Source organism: Lithobates pipiens, unplaced genomic scaffold (assembly GCF_037356315.1).
Source record: "Lithobates pipiens isolate NorthernLeopardFrog02 unplaced genomic scaffold, aLitPip1_a1.2 Scaffold_3, whole genome shotgun sequence".
Taxonomy (NCBI): domain Eukaryota; kingdom Metazoa; phylum Chordata; class Amphibia; order Anura; family Ranidae; genus Lithobates; species Lithobates pipiens.
The window spans coordinates 8,621,128-8,634,440 of record NW_027507790.1 but is presented as its reverse complement, the minus strand read 5'-3'; the positions used below and the strand labels follow the sequence as shown (position 1 = coordinate 8,634,440).

General features: G+C 40.5%; 1 protein-coding gene across 3 annotated transcripts in view; it reads left to right on the top strand.

Moving 5' to 3' along the window:
• Positions 1-13,313, top strand: part of NF2 (NF2, moesin-ezrin-radixin like (MERLIN) tumor suppressor) — a 171,960-nt gene that overhangs the window by 33,765 nt on the left and 124,882 nt on the right. For all 3 annotated transcript variants that reach the window (XM_077461223.1, XM_077461222.1, XM_077461224.1), the window contains exons 3-7: positions 440-565; positions 644-766; positions 3,374-3,457; positions 6,443-6,511; positions 10,903-10,985. In XM_077461223.1, the coding sequence (XP_077317349.1) occupies positions 440-565; positions 644-766; positions 3,374-3,457; positions 6,443-6,511; positions 10,903-10,985 (485 nt within the window). The remainder of the gene's footprint in view (positions 1-439; positions 566-643; positions 767-3,373; positions 3,458-6,442; positions 6,512-10,902; positions 10,986-13,313) is intronic.

Here is a 13,313-nt window from a genome sequence, read left to right as displayed (position 1 = left end):
ACCCCCTGGAGGTAAGGTAAGTCTGTGTACTAACATCTTCCTGAGACATTTATGCCACACATCCCAAGGAGGCTGCAGATTGGTAAATGCTAAAGTATTTTGATAATTTGCAACTGTATACTGCAGCTAATATCTATATACCGTAGGTACAAAATCTTTGGCACATGCCAGCCTTCAGCTTCCAAAAATGTGACTTCCAGGAGACTGCCTGTGGCTGAAGGTACATCGCCATTGTCTTGGAGGGAAGAGAAGTCTACAATTCACAAAACATGAAATTCTTATCAGTTGTGTATATGAGAGGAGGGTGGATGAGAAAATTTACAATAAATGATTAAAAGTCAATTTTAAGTGGACCTTGCATTTACTGCAAGGCCTGCTTTAAATGATCTAATTACATAATAGGACTTTTCCATGTATGTTTTTTGTTTTTCTCTTTTAGGTGAAGTGGAAAGGAAAAGATCTATTTGATTTGGTATGTCGAACTTTAGGCCTTCGCGAAACTTGGTTTTTTGGTCTTCAGTATACTATTAAAGACACCATAGCGTGGCTTAAAATGGATAAAAAGGTAACCGACTACTGCAAAGCTATGTTTTTGTCCACATTTTAGGGGCTTTACTTTACATATCAAATTCATTCCCTACAGGTTCTGGATCATGATGTCCCAAAAGACGAGCCTGTGACGTTCCACTTTTTAGCCAAATTTTACCCTGAAAATGTAGAGGAAGAACTTGTACAGGAGATTACACAGCATCTCTTCTTTCTACAGGTAAGGTCCCATCTATTCCAATCTTTCTTGCAGCTGTAAGGTGGTTCCACACCATACAGGCTGGGTATTGATTGCTTGGTTTAAAGCTGAACGACATGTTTTAGTGACCTTTTTTAAACAGTTTGTTTGGACCAAGCTTGTCTGTCAGTGCTGTATGAACTGTATGTATCCTCAGCCACATACAGTAAAAAAGTGCTGTGTTCTGGCAGAGAGACAGGGGCCTTCCCATCTCACCCCTGGAACAAAATCAAGTGAGCCTGAATGCTGCTCAGCTATTCACAAGAAGTCTTGTCATTTCTGAATGAATACAAAGCTTCCTGTGATTGGTAGAGGCTGATGGATGTTGTCACGATCTCCACCTCAGTCAATCGGCAAAAGCTTTGTATTCATTCAGAGAATACAGGGCTTCCTATGCAAAGCTGAGCAATGCACTGCGAATTCTCCGTGCCCCTCCTGAAACTTAGTGCTGCATACTGCATCTGAGGCTGCATACAGTTTATACAGAGCTGATGGACAGCTTGGTCCAAACAAACTATTTAAAGTTCACAAAAGACATGAAATTAAGCTTTAAAGATAAACTTGTGCTAGAACAGGAAGTAACATATTTATCGGCGTATAACGTGCACTTTTTTTCCCCTTTAAAATGAGAAATCGCGGGTGCGTGTTATACGCCGATTCCCCCGCCGTTGTGAGCCTCTGGGCGGCTTTCGGCCGCCTTCCGCTCTTCTCGGCAGCTTTCGGCTCTTCTTGGCGGCTTTTGCCCATTCTCGCCAGCTTTTGGCCGACGAAATCTTCAGAGAACGGCCGATAGCTGCCAAGAACTACCGAGCGCCGCCAAGATACACAGGACATCTGGCTCTGTATTTCGGCGGTGCCATTTTTAAAAGGAAAAGCTGCAAAAAAAAAAAAAAAACTGAAAAGGCTGCAAATGACACTGACAAGGGTGCAACGATGGACAAGGCTGCATGACAAGGCTGCAGATGGACACTGATAAGGCTGCATTGATAGACATTTAACTTGGGGTGTGTGTTATACGCCGATAAATATGGTAGCTTATATGGTGACCATATATTAAATATAAATGTATTAGCAGATTTGCTACTACCCAGTGATTACTTTCAAACTACAGCTTCCAGCATGCTTTCCACTAGTCGCCTGGTAAAGGAGGGACATGTGAGGACTGTTAAAGTGTTTTTGATTTTGATGGACATTGTGCATTGGTGCTTAAATTCTTTCTTTTAGCTGGGAAAGTCACCAACAATCGGACATGGGAGGAAGGGTTAGTGGATTTGAGGGTTTTCAGTGTATTTAATTAAATTGGGCATGCCAGGATCTAGATATCCAAAATGCAGGAGAAGTGAAGATGAAAAGCAATGACCTGGATGGAGCTCCTGCACATAAAGAATCCCTTCTTTCTATAAAAGTACTGCAATTGTAATGCAAACAATGGCCTTTTCATGTTTGCTGGAAACTTATTATGGCAGACAACATGGTTTTATTGAACCTAGAATACAGCTTTAAAGTGCACATGTGCCCAGATTAGAGACTTTAAATTATTTCCATATTAACCACTTCAGCCCCAGGCCATTTGGCTGCCCAAAGACCAGAGTGTTTTTTGCGATTCGACACTGCATTGCTTTAACTGACAAAATGTTATTTTTTTTTCCCCACAAATAGAGCTTTCTTTTGGCGGTATTTGATCACCTCACCGGTTTTTATTTTTTGCATTCTAAAGAAAAAGAGTGAAAAATTGTTGAAGAAAATGCTATTTTTTTTTTTTATATACTTTTTGCTATAATAAATATCCCCAAAAAATATATACATTCTCTCTCTCTCTCTCTCTCTCTCTTCCCCCCCCCCCCCCCCCCAGTTTAGGCCGATACGTATTCTTCTACATATTTTTGTATAAAAAAATAAAATAAAAAATCGCAATAAGCGTTTATTGGTTTGCACAAAAGTTATAGCGCCTACAAAATAGAGTATAGTTTATGGCATTTTTATAAAAAAAAATTATTTTTTCTTTCTTTTATCGTGACTGCAACATGGCGGACACATCGGACACTTTTGGCTCTATTTTGGGACCGTTCACATTTATACAGCGATCAGTGTGATTAAAAATGTACTGATTACTTTGTAAATGTGACTGGCAGTGAAGGGGTTAACCACCAGGTAGCGCTGCATGGGTTAAGTGTGTCCTAGGGAGTGATTCTAACTGGGGGGGCATGGACACCGATCACCGCTCCCGATCACAGGGATCTTTGATCAGTGTCACTAGGCAGAACGGGGAAATGCTTGTTTACATCAGAATTTCCCCGTTCTTCCTCTCCGTGAGAAGCTCGTGGGTATCCCTGCGGACATCGAGTCTGCCGGAATACACGTGATCACACTCTCACTGAGTTCACAGCAGGGTCTCGTACACACGGGTGCAAATTTTAAAGGGATGTACCTGTATGCCCATTTGCCTGTCCGTGCCATTCTGCCGACGTAGAGGCATAGTATTGTGCCACAGTGTTTGAACTATTGTAGCCTCTAGTAGCTTCAGTAGCTTGCTGTATTTGTAGTATTGACTTTATTAAATGTTAATCTTTTTTGTGTGCTATTGAACAGGTTAAAAAGCAAATATTGGACGAGAAAATCTATTGCCCTCCAGAAGCATCTGTGCTGTTAGCTTCATATGCAGTGCAAGCAAAGGTGGGTTTTTTTTTTTTTTTCCTTCATTTTGCCAAACTCAAATGTATATATGACGTTTTTTTTGTTTTGTTTTTCTTGAACGTGGCTCCAATAAAAAAAAAAAAAAACGTTGCCGGTGCGTACCTCCCTTTTACACTTGGCACAATTAAATCCTCAGGTGCATGCTTAGCTGGAGCTTACGGGCACAGCCTGCAGAGAGGCGTGGTATGGTTTGCTTTATTCATTACAGGATTTCTTCCCTGCTGTCACATTTTATATTTTGGCTATAATATACAGAAGTTTGTTCACATTGTTATGCTTACTTCCTCAACCAACAGAAAGCTGGTCCAAGGATAAATTTGCGAAGCCTGGCATCCAATCCTAGGATGAGTTTGTGAAATAGGAATTTGAAACTCTGAAAAGACACCCTGCACTCTCATTTCTTTTTATGTTACCTTTTAACTCAACTCTTTCAATTAGCCTGAGAAAATAAGATCGCTATTACAACTACACATCCATGTGCCAATTCAAAGTTTTTCAGACATTCCATCCAATCATTGATGGGCATCTAAGGAATTCTTTATATAGACAGTAAAAATTGTGTTTTGGAGCACATTGAACTAATTTAGAAATCCATTGTATTTCATTTTCATTGTTGTCAATTTTTCACTATTGACTAATCGGTGCCATCTCTTAACTGACTTTCTAGTAGAATACTGCATTGCTTTGCCTGGACAGTGAAAATAATAATCTAAAATGTAGGTGCTCATTGTGAATTTAATATTTACATCAAATGTTAATCTGGATTGACATACTCAGCAGAAAGAGGTTACTTTGTCTAATTAGTAAACTACTTCATGTACCAGTGCTCTTTTCTTGTTAGTAGTTTTCTTTTAAGATTTTGAAAATGAGTAGGGCAACTTTTTTTTTTTTTCTTTGTATTACACCTTGTTCATTGTATGATAGCATTCCTGTTAAAGAGGAAGTAAACCCTCCTGGGTTTACTTCCTCTGTCTCCCTGCAAAGGTAAAGTATAATGGGCTACTATGCATCACATGGTATGCTGTCTTTTTGTAAATATCTCCTAAACCGTGCAGGTTTAGGAGATATTTCTTGCACCTACAGGTAATCCTTAATCTAGGTTTACCTGTAGGTCAAAGTGGTTTGTAAGGGTTTACAAACACTAAGTTTACTCAGTAAGCAGAGTTTCAGCACCTTTTAATTAGCATTTAGTTGTACTTAAAGGATTTGTAAAGGCAGAAGGTTTTTTTTTTTTATTTTGATACATTCTATGGATTAAGCTAAAAAGCCTTCAGTGTGTAGCAGCCTTCCCAGCACCCCCTAATACTTGATCCCCCATGTCTGTCCAGCGACGTCCACGAGTTCCTTGGCCTTGTGAGACTCTCCCTCCTGATTTGGCTGAGACACAGCGGCGTCAGTTAGCCACTCAGAAGAGAGAGTGGGTAGGGCTGAATGGCAGCTCCGTGTCTGAATGGACACATGGAGCTGCAGCTTGGCTCAGGTGCCCCATAGTAAGCTGCTTGCTGTGGGGGCACTCGACAGGAGGAGGAGGGGCGGATCCAGGCTGTCCTGTGCAAATCCATTACACAGAGCAGTTTAGTATAACATGTTTGTTATTTAAGCACTTCCCGCCCGGCCTATAGCAGAATGATGGCTGGGCAGTGGTTGTTATCCTGGTCTTTCAGGAAAACAAGCTGGCGCGTGCCCATGGGGGTGAGCAGCGCGCAATCGGTGTATCAGTCTGACACACCGCAACAACAATCTACGCAAAGAGACAGAGGCTCTTTATCACATGATCAGCTGTGTCCAATCACAGCTGATCATGGTGTAAGCAGGAAAAGCCATGTATCAGCTTTTCCTCTATTGCGTCTGACAGACGTGACTTGAAGAGAGTCGACCGGCTGCTTTCCTGACAGGGAGGGTCTGTGCTGATTATCAGAGCAGCCCACCCAGGACCACCAGAGATGCCCACCATGTATGCCATCCATGACCACCAGGGATGCCACTCAGTGCACATAAATCATGCCAATCGGGGCCCATCAGTAATGCCTGCCAGTTCCTCCTTATCAGTGATGCCCATTCGTGCCACTTCATCAGTGCAGCCTCATCAGTGAAGGAGAAAACTTGCTTATTTACAAAATTTTATAACAACGAAAAAAATATTATTTTTGTTCAATCTTAATTTTTTTGCTAAACAAAAAAAAAAATCAAATACCACCAAACAAAAGCTCTATTTGTGGAAACCAAATGCTAAAAAATGTGTTTGGTCACAGCCTGACTGCCCAATTGTAATTTACAAAGCGACAGCGCTGAAAATTGGCTTGGGCAGGAAGGGGGGAAAGTGCCATGTATTGAAGTGGTTGTAAAGTCTCATTGTTTGTTTATTTATTTTTTAATCCTGTCCTAAAAGTAGTACGTCCAAAGCTTTTTTTTTTTTTTTTTTTTTTTTGGCCACACTTATCTTCTGGGTAACAAGAGTGCACTTATTTTTGCAATCCTGTGACCCAGCTTCAGCCAACAGCGGGCTAAAGCCACCAAGATGCCGGGCTGGGGCCGCTGGCTCAGCCTCTCAGCATGCCACAGGGAGCCTAGGGAGCCACAGGGAGCCTAGGCCAGCTGCTCCCACCTTTCTCCACCGCTTGCTGCCACAGTGAGCCCTGGAGAGGGACAGAGCAGAGAGCGTGACTGACTGTCACTACACTCTGCTCAATGAAGACCAAGAATTGAGTGATCGGCTCTCACTCTTAGAGCCACACCTATGCTGCAGGCATAAAAGTGAGTATATGTGTAATTTTTTTTTTTTTTTTTTTTTAATACCCCACACTTTTCTCTTTTTAATTGAGAGCATTTTCTTGAAACCAGCAGTTGTAAAAAACAGAAAACAGTCTATTTACTATGAACAATACACACTTGCACTTTTCCAAATATTTCCATGAGTTGATTTCTTATGTAGAGTTTTACTTTTTTTATTTTCTCTCTTTTTAGTATGGAGATTATGATGCTTCTGTACACAAACGTGGATTTTTGGCAGAAGAGGAACTACTTCCCAAGAGGGTGAGTTTAGTTTAGATATGAGTACGAGTTAAAAATAAAGTCGTCTTTACAGTATTGCCAACATAATTAGTCCACTATTTTGGCAGTTGCAATGAATTTATTGCAGCCAGTCTGATTTTAAAACGATCTTTCTCCTGTTCTTTCCCATTAGTCATAGCATGCCGTTTAGTATTATAATATCACCATTGTAATAACACAAACAAATAATAGTTATATTTGACAAATATAAGCCAACCTGGAAAATCTTTTCATGTTGTGAGTGCTGCCTGTCTTTTGGCCAACTTACTGCATGGCTTCTTGGCTGCTTCGTGTGGTTTACGTTTGATTTGTAAGTACTACATATTCCATATCAGATTTCTGCCTGCAAGCAGTGATGTTACAGGTGGGACTTTTCTTGTACTGACTGTGCCTACTGAAATTCCTTCAACAGGTCTGGGCACACAGCAGTGCCATCTCACAGGGCATTGTGAATGTGTCACCGAATTAAAGGACGTAAATATGGAGGATTTTCAAAAATACATTTGATAAATTCAGGATCATTCTATTAATAGGCTAGAAATGATGGGAATTCAATGTAGAAATTAGTATATTTGACATTTTGACCATAGATACACTTTAAAGACTTGGACTTGTCTGCTGTGAAGCAACATGAGCTAAGACTGTTGTGTTAAACCTGGGTGAAAAATATCGCTTTCAAAGTGATCGTCCGATAATCTAATTGTTCGTACACACCTTCTAGGGAGCATATCACAACAGTTCATGCAAAATTATCCAAAGGGACAAAGACGAAAAAATTTCTCGTACGATAGCAGAGCTAACAATTTATTTTTTTTTAATTGGTACGATATTCGTCTGAAAATAATCTCAAAACCAAGATCATGCATGCTCGGAAACGAAAGAATACATTATAGTACAATACAATACATTACATCCCTTCCAAAGTTGTATTCTGTCGGGGGGGGGGGGGGGGGGGCGGCATGTAAATTTTGGCTCTGATGAGAATTTTTGTATTACACCTTTTAAATCTAATAGTGATTTTTAACTCCATTGTGAAAGAGACATGGTCAGTTTTTCTATTCATGGCAAAGTGATGGTGTCTTTGTACAGCCTCCTGACCCACACCACTCCAGCATTACCCTGTAGTCCACTCCTCCATTGCAGCCTGGGCAAACTACCATACTAATACTACTATGTGACCTCCTCCAATGATGCAGCGCTCGGTCCTAGCGGCCTGTCACATGATGGAGGGGGTGACATCACAGCTCCCTCTAGGTTCCAACGCTAGCTGACGCTAGTTATTTTGATGCCAGCTATGATGCACAGTGAAGATTGTGTGAGAGAGAGAGAAGTATCAGTGAGATGGAACAAAGTGAACCTGGAGGGTCCTTGTCAATTTGCACTGTGTATCTTTAAAGCTACTGCATAGGTTTTTTTTTTTTTTTTTTTTTTCAGTAAGCACATATTTTGAGTTTTACATGAAATGTATTTCTTGGAGATTTTTATTTAGGCTTGCTCTCCAGTATAGTTGTAATCCTGTTAAACCTAGACATTTTTGCTGATAATCCACTAGTGAGAGGGAAGCTTAGCAACTATAATGACTGTCTAACTACTGAGATAAGGTAGCTATGCATTGTTTTCAGTGAGTTGGGCAACTTGCGTTTTGAGAAAGGAAGCAGAACCTGCCTATATAATGAGCAAATATGGCTGCACTGTCATAATTCTAGAATCACATACTATATGCCTGAACAATGTTTTTCGAACACACTTTGTTAGGATTATGTACATCAAGATTATTTTATACCTACCCTTCAGCTCAATGGTCATCAACCCTGTCCTCAGGGCCCACTAACAACCGAGACCATTATTTCCACAAAAGAGCTACATTATTCAGTTAACATGTTTCAGTTAATAAGTTTTATTTAAAAAAAATTGTGCGCTAAAGAGGGATGGATATATATATATATATATATATATATATATATATATATATATATATATATATATATATATATATAATATTTTTTTTTTTTTTTTTTTTTTTTGAGTGAACCAGTCCCTTTTTGATATATAATTGAATGAGTTTTGAATATTGTAACCCTGTGTGTTGTGAATAGCCATGGGGTGTCTATCAGGCATTTTTAGTATTACCATATACAATATGTCAGCAATGATATGAGCAATGTACAGTGACTATAAAAAGTCTACACATCCCTGTTAAAATGTCAGGTTTCTGTGATGTAAAAAAAATTATACAAAGATCATTCATTTAAGAACTTTTTCCACCTTTTTTTTAATGTGACCTATAAACTGTACAACTCAGTTGAACAACAAACAGAAATCATTTTAAGTGGAGGGAAGTAAAAAATAAACTAAAATAATATGGGGTTACATAAGTGTGCACACCCTTAAACTAATACTTTTTTGTTTAAGCTCCTTTTTGATTTTATTACAGCACTCAAGTCTTTTTGGGTATGAGTCTACAGCATCATCTTGATTTGGCAATATTTGCCCACTCTTCTTTGCAAAAACACTCCAAATCTGTCAGATTGCTAGGGCATCTCCTGTGCACAGCCCTCTTCAGATCACCCCACAGATTTTCAATCAGATTCAGGTCTGGGCTCTGACTGGGCCATTCCGAAACTTTTTAATCTTCTGGTGAAGCCATTCCTTTTGATTTGGATGTATGCTTTGGGTCGCAGTCATGCTGAAAAATGAAGTTCTCTTCATGTTCAGCTTTCTAGCAGAAGCCTGAAGGTTTTGTGCCAATATTGACTGGTATTTGGAACTGTTCATAAATCCCTCTACCTTGACTAAGGCCCCTGTTCGAGCTGAAGAAAAACAACCCCAAAGCATGATGCTGCCACCACCATGCTTCACAGTGGTTATGGTAAACTTTTGGTGATGTGCAGTGTTTGTTTTTACGCTAAAAATATATCTTTTGGAATTATGGCCAAAAAGTTCAACCTTTTTGTTTTTCCTTGTTGACCATAACACATTTTCCTACATGCTTTTGGGAGACTTCAGATTTGTTTTTGCAGTTTAGCCAGGCTTGAATGTTTTTCTTCGTAAGAAAAGGCTTCCGTCTTGCCACTCTACCCCATAACCCAGACCTATGAAGATTATGGGAGATTGTTGTCATATGTACCACACAAGCCAGTACTTGCCAGGTATTCCTGCAGCTTCTTTAATGTTGCTGTAGGCCTCCTGACCAGTTTTTTGTCTCGTCTTTTCATCAATTTTAGAGGGACTTCCAGTTCTTGGTAATGTCACTTTCTCCACTTGATGATGACTGTCTTCACTGTGTTCCATGGTATATCTAATGCGTCAAATTCTTTTGTACCATTCAACTGACATCCTTTTAATAATGATATCCCTCTGATGCTTTGCAAGCTCTCTGCAGACCATGGCTTTTGCTGTAGGATGCGACTAAGAAAATGTCAGAAAATGCCTACTAGAACAGCTGAACTTTATTTGGGGTTAATCAGAGGCTCTTTAAATGATGGAAGATGTTTACTGACTCCTTTTTTTAATATGGGTTTGAATGTGTATGCTTAAAGTGGTTGTAAATCCACTTTTTGGACTTCTACCTATAGGTAAGCCTAGAATAAGGCTTACCTAATAGGTAGTGGAAATATCTCCTAAATGTGCGCTGTTTTTAGGAGATATTTCACTTGTAGTCGGCTGAAAATTCCAACGGCACATGCGCGGCTAAAAAAACAAAAGTAAGCGCCCTTAATCACGGCTCCCGTGCGAATGCGCGGGAGTGACATCACACGGCTTTGGCGAATCAGAGCTGGAGTCCGCGGCCTGGTAAGAAGAGGGGCCAGAAGATGGATGTGCCTACACAGGGGACATCACTGGATTCTTTTGCAGGTAAGTGGCACATGATGTACTAGCCCATTATGCTTTTCATTTGCAGCGGGCAAAAAGGGGAAGTAAAACCCATCAGGGTTTGCTTCCTCTTTAATTCTGAACATGGCTACATCCCCAGTTTTAAGAGGGGTTGCACACTTATGCAACCACATTATTTGAGTTTTTTAGTCTTGCTTTCCTCCACCTAAAATATTTGTTTATTGTTCAACTGAGTTGTACAGTTTGTAGGTCACATTAAAGGTGGAAAAAGTTCTGAAATGGTTTCTTTGTCTCTTTTTTACATCATAGAAACCTGACATTTTTACCAAAGGTGTGTAGACTTTTTATATCCACTGTAACTCTAATTCAGGTTCTGGTCTCACTTTCTTCCTCATCCTTGCAGAAACCTTAAAGTGAGAGGAGACAAAGTGCTTACCTAGTCCAAGCTTCAGATGGCCTCATTGGAGTTATTTGAGAGTTGTAAGCAGCTCCAGGGGTTTTCAGTTGCACAGTTTATTTTTATTTTTTCCCCTCCCTAGGTAATTAACCTGTATCAGATGACTCCAGAAATGTGGGAGGAGAGGATCACTGCCTGGTATGCAGAGCATCGTGGACGAACCAGGTAAGATACCATCTTGGTTTCAGTACTTTTGTAGATTTACTGTATACGGAGTGCATAGAAAATGGGAATAATTGCACATGGGCATCTTTTTTACACATATATATATATATATATATATATATATATATATATATATATATATATATATATATATTATATATATATATATATATATATATATATATATATATTTTAACCACTATATCTTTCTGAATGTACTAAGGACATTTCAGTACAAAGCAGGTCATCTCTAGTTTGCCCGTTTTTTGTTCACATTGAACTTGACATTGTTTTCTTCCTGTTTGAAAAATACTAAATGCTATAGTCCTTTATTGGTCTCCTTTTCACATGAACGGTACTGATCAAAACAAATTACAGTTCACATTAATTGACAAAGTAATACTCTGAATCTAGACACAGAAACATGGATACAGTGTACTTACAGTACATCATAAGCATATACATTAATTAAATGCAAGTATATTGCAAAATACAACAAACTTCATACATCCAATACCATTCTTGTAGGCAGTGGTACTTTTAGGTATATAGAATACCCGATATTCCAGTTTTTAATTATAGGGATGCAGGTAATCCCAACACCAGTATCAACAAGTAAAAGTTATCTCAAGATGTGGTATCCACTTGATATTGAGGGTGGGGCTGGTCCCCTTGAGGGAAAAGAGGTATTCGCATAGAACCTAAGTTCCTCTTCTGGCACATTTAAATATGAACTCTAACCAGTAGAACAAAGTACTGTTCAGATTCTTCATCATTCTAATCCTTAACTTTCACAATTCAGTCATTATGCTATTGTTGGCGTATAGGACTTCTAGTTCACTGGTATACAAGAGCGTGCTGGATTATAGTGGAAGTAAACCCTCCTATCATTTTTAGCAAGGAAGCTGCCATCTTGGCCTTTGTTTAATCTTCAGCTGCCATGATGCTGTATATATGATCTGTTATGACACCAGCCATTGGATGGTTTGACAATTTAGTTGAGAGCACAACCAAAGTGACAGTTGGCATTCCTGGCATGATGGAAATGTAACTGTTATAACTGTTAAATCAATGGGTTTACTTTGGTTTTGACTAAGTGAATTGACTTTTTGTAGAGATTTAGAGGGACTTTGTTGTTAAAGAGGAGTTCTAGCCACCTGTGAGAAAAATAAAAGTCAGCAGCTACAAAAACTATAGCAACTAACTTTAAAAAAAAAACAGCCTGATGCATGATCCAGCGGTGTGCTCACCCCAGTCGGTCTCACCTGCTGTCTTCAGTTCCTGGCGCCACCACCTTCACCATGGGCACCCAGCTGTGACAGCTTGTGGGCTTCACAGCCGGGTGCCCACTGATCATGTTCGAGTCGTGCTGCGAATCATGATTGGTGGATGCAGTCATCTGACACCTGTCAGTGTTCCAGAAGACTGCAAGAGGGAGGGAGGAAAACTTCCATTCCGAGCGGTGCTCAGAACAGAAGTGGGAAGCTGGTACCTGCTCCTCAAAATTGCCAATTGTGCAAGAGGAGCAGGGGACGAGTCTTTGAAGCAGAACTTCCCCATTTTGAGTGGAGCTCCGCTTTAAAGGGGTCGTAAACCCTTGTGGTTTTTAACCTCAATGCATTTTATGCATTAAGGTTAAAAACCTTTTGTAGTGCACCAGCCCCCCTTTTACTCACCTGAGCCTTATCGTTCTAAGCTGGGGATGAGCACACCCGCTCCAGCTGGTGTCTCCGGGCCTGATTGGATAGATAGCAGCACAGCCATTGGCTCCCACTGCTGTCAGTCAAATCCAATAACGCAGGAGACGTGACAGGTCTGCTGTCTGTGTCAATGGACGCAGCAGGACAGGGGTGTGCGAAGGCACGGGTGCCCCATGGGAGAGAGCTTCTCCGACTGGGCACTTGAGAAGAGTAGTAGCCAGAAGCGCTACTGAGGGACCCCATATGAGGAGGATAGGTGACATTCTGTGCAAACCAACTGTACAGAGGAGGTAAGTATGAGAGGTTTGTTTTAAAAAAAAAAATTGAATGTTTACATATCCTTTTTAAGGAGGAAATCTGCAGCATCTTTAAAGCGGAGGTCCACCCTAAAGTGGACCTTCCACTCATTGGAATCCCCCCCCCCCCCCCCCCCCTCCGGCACCACAATTGGCACCTTTCAGGGGGGAGGGGGGTGCAGGTACCTGTACAGTACAGGTATCTGCACCCACTTCCGGGATAGCTCTCTGCGGAAAGGGGCATAGATTACGCCCCTTTCCGAAAGTCCCCCGCTGCCTGCTGGGAAACACCCAGATCCCAGAGGCAGCGGGTCCATCCTTATCGCGCAGCG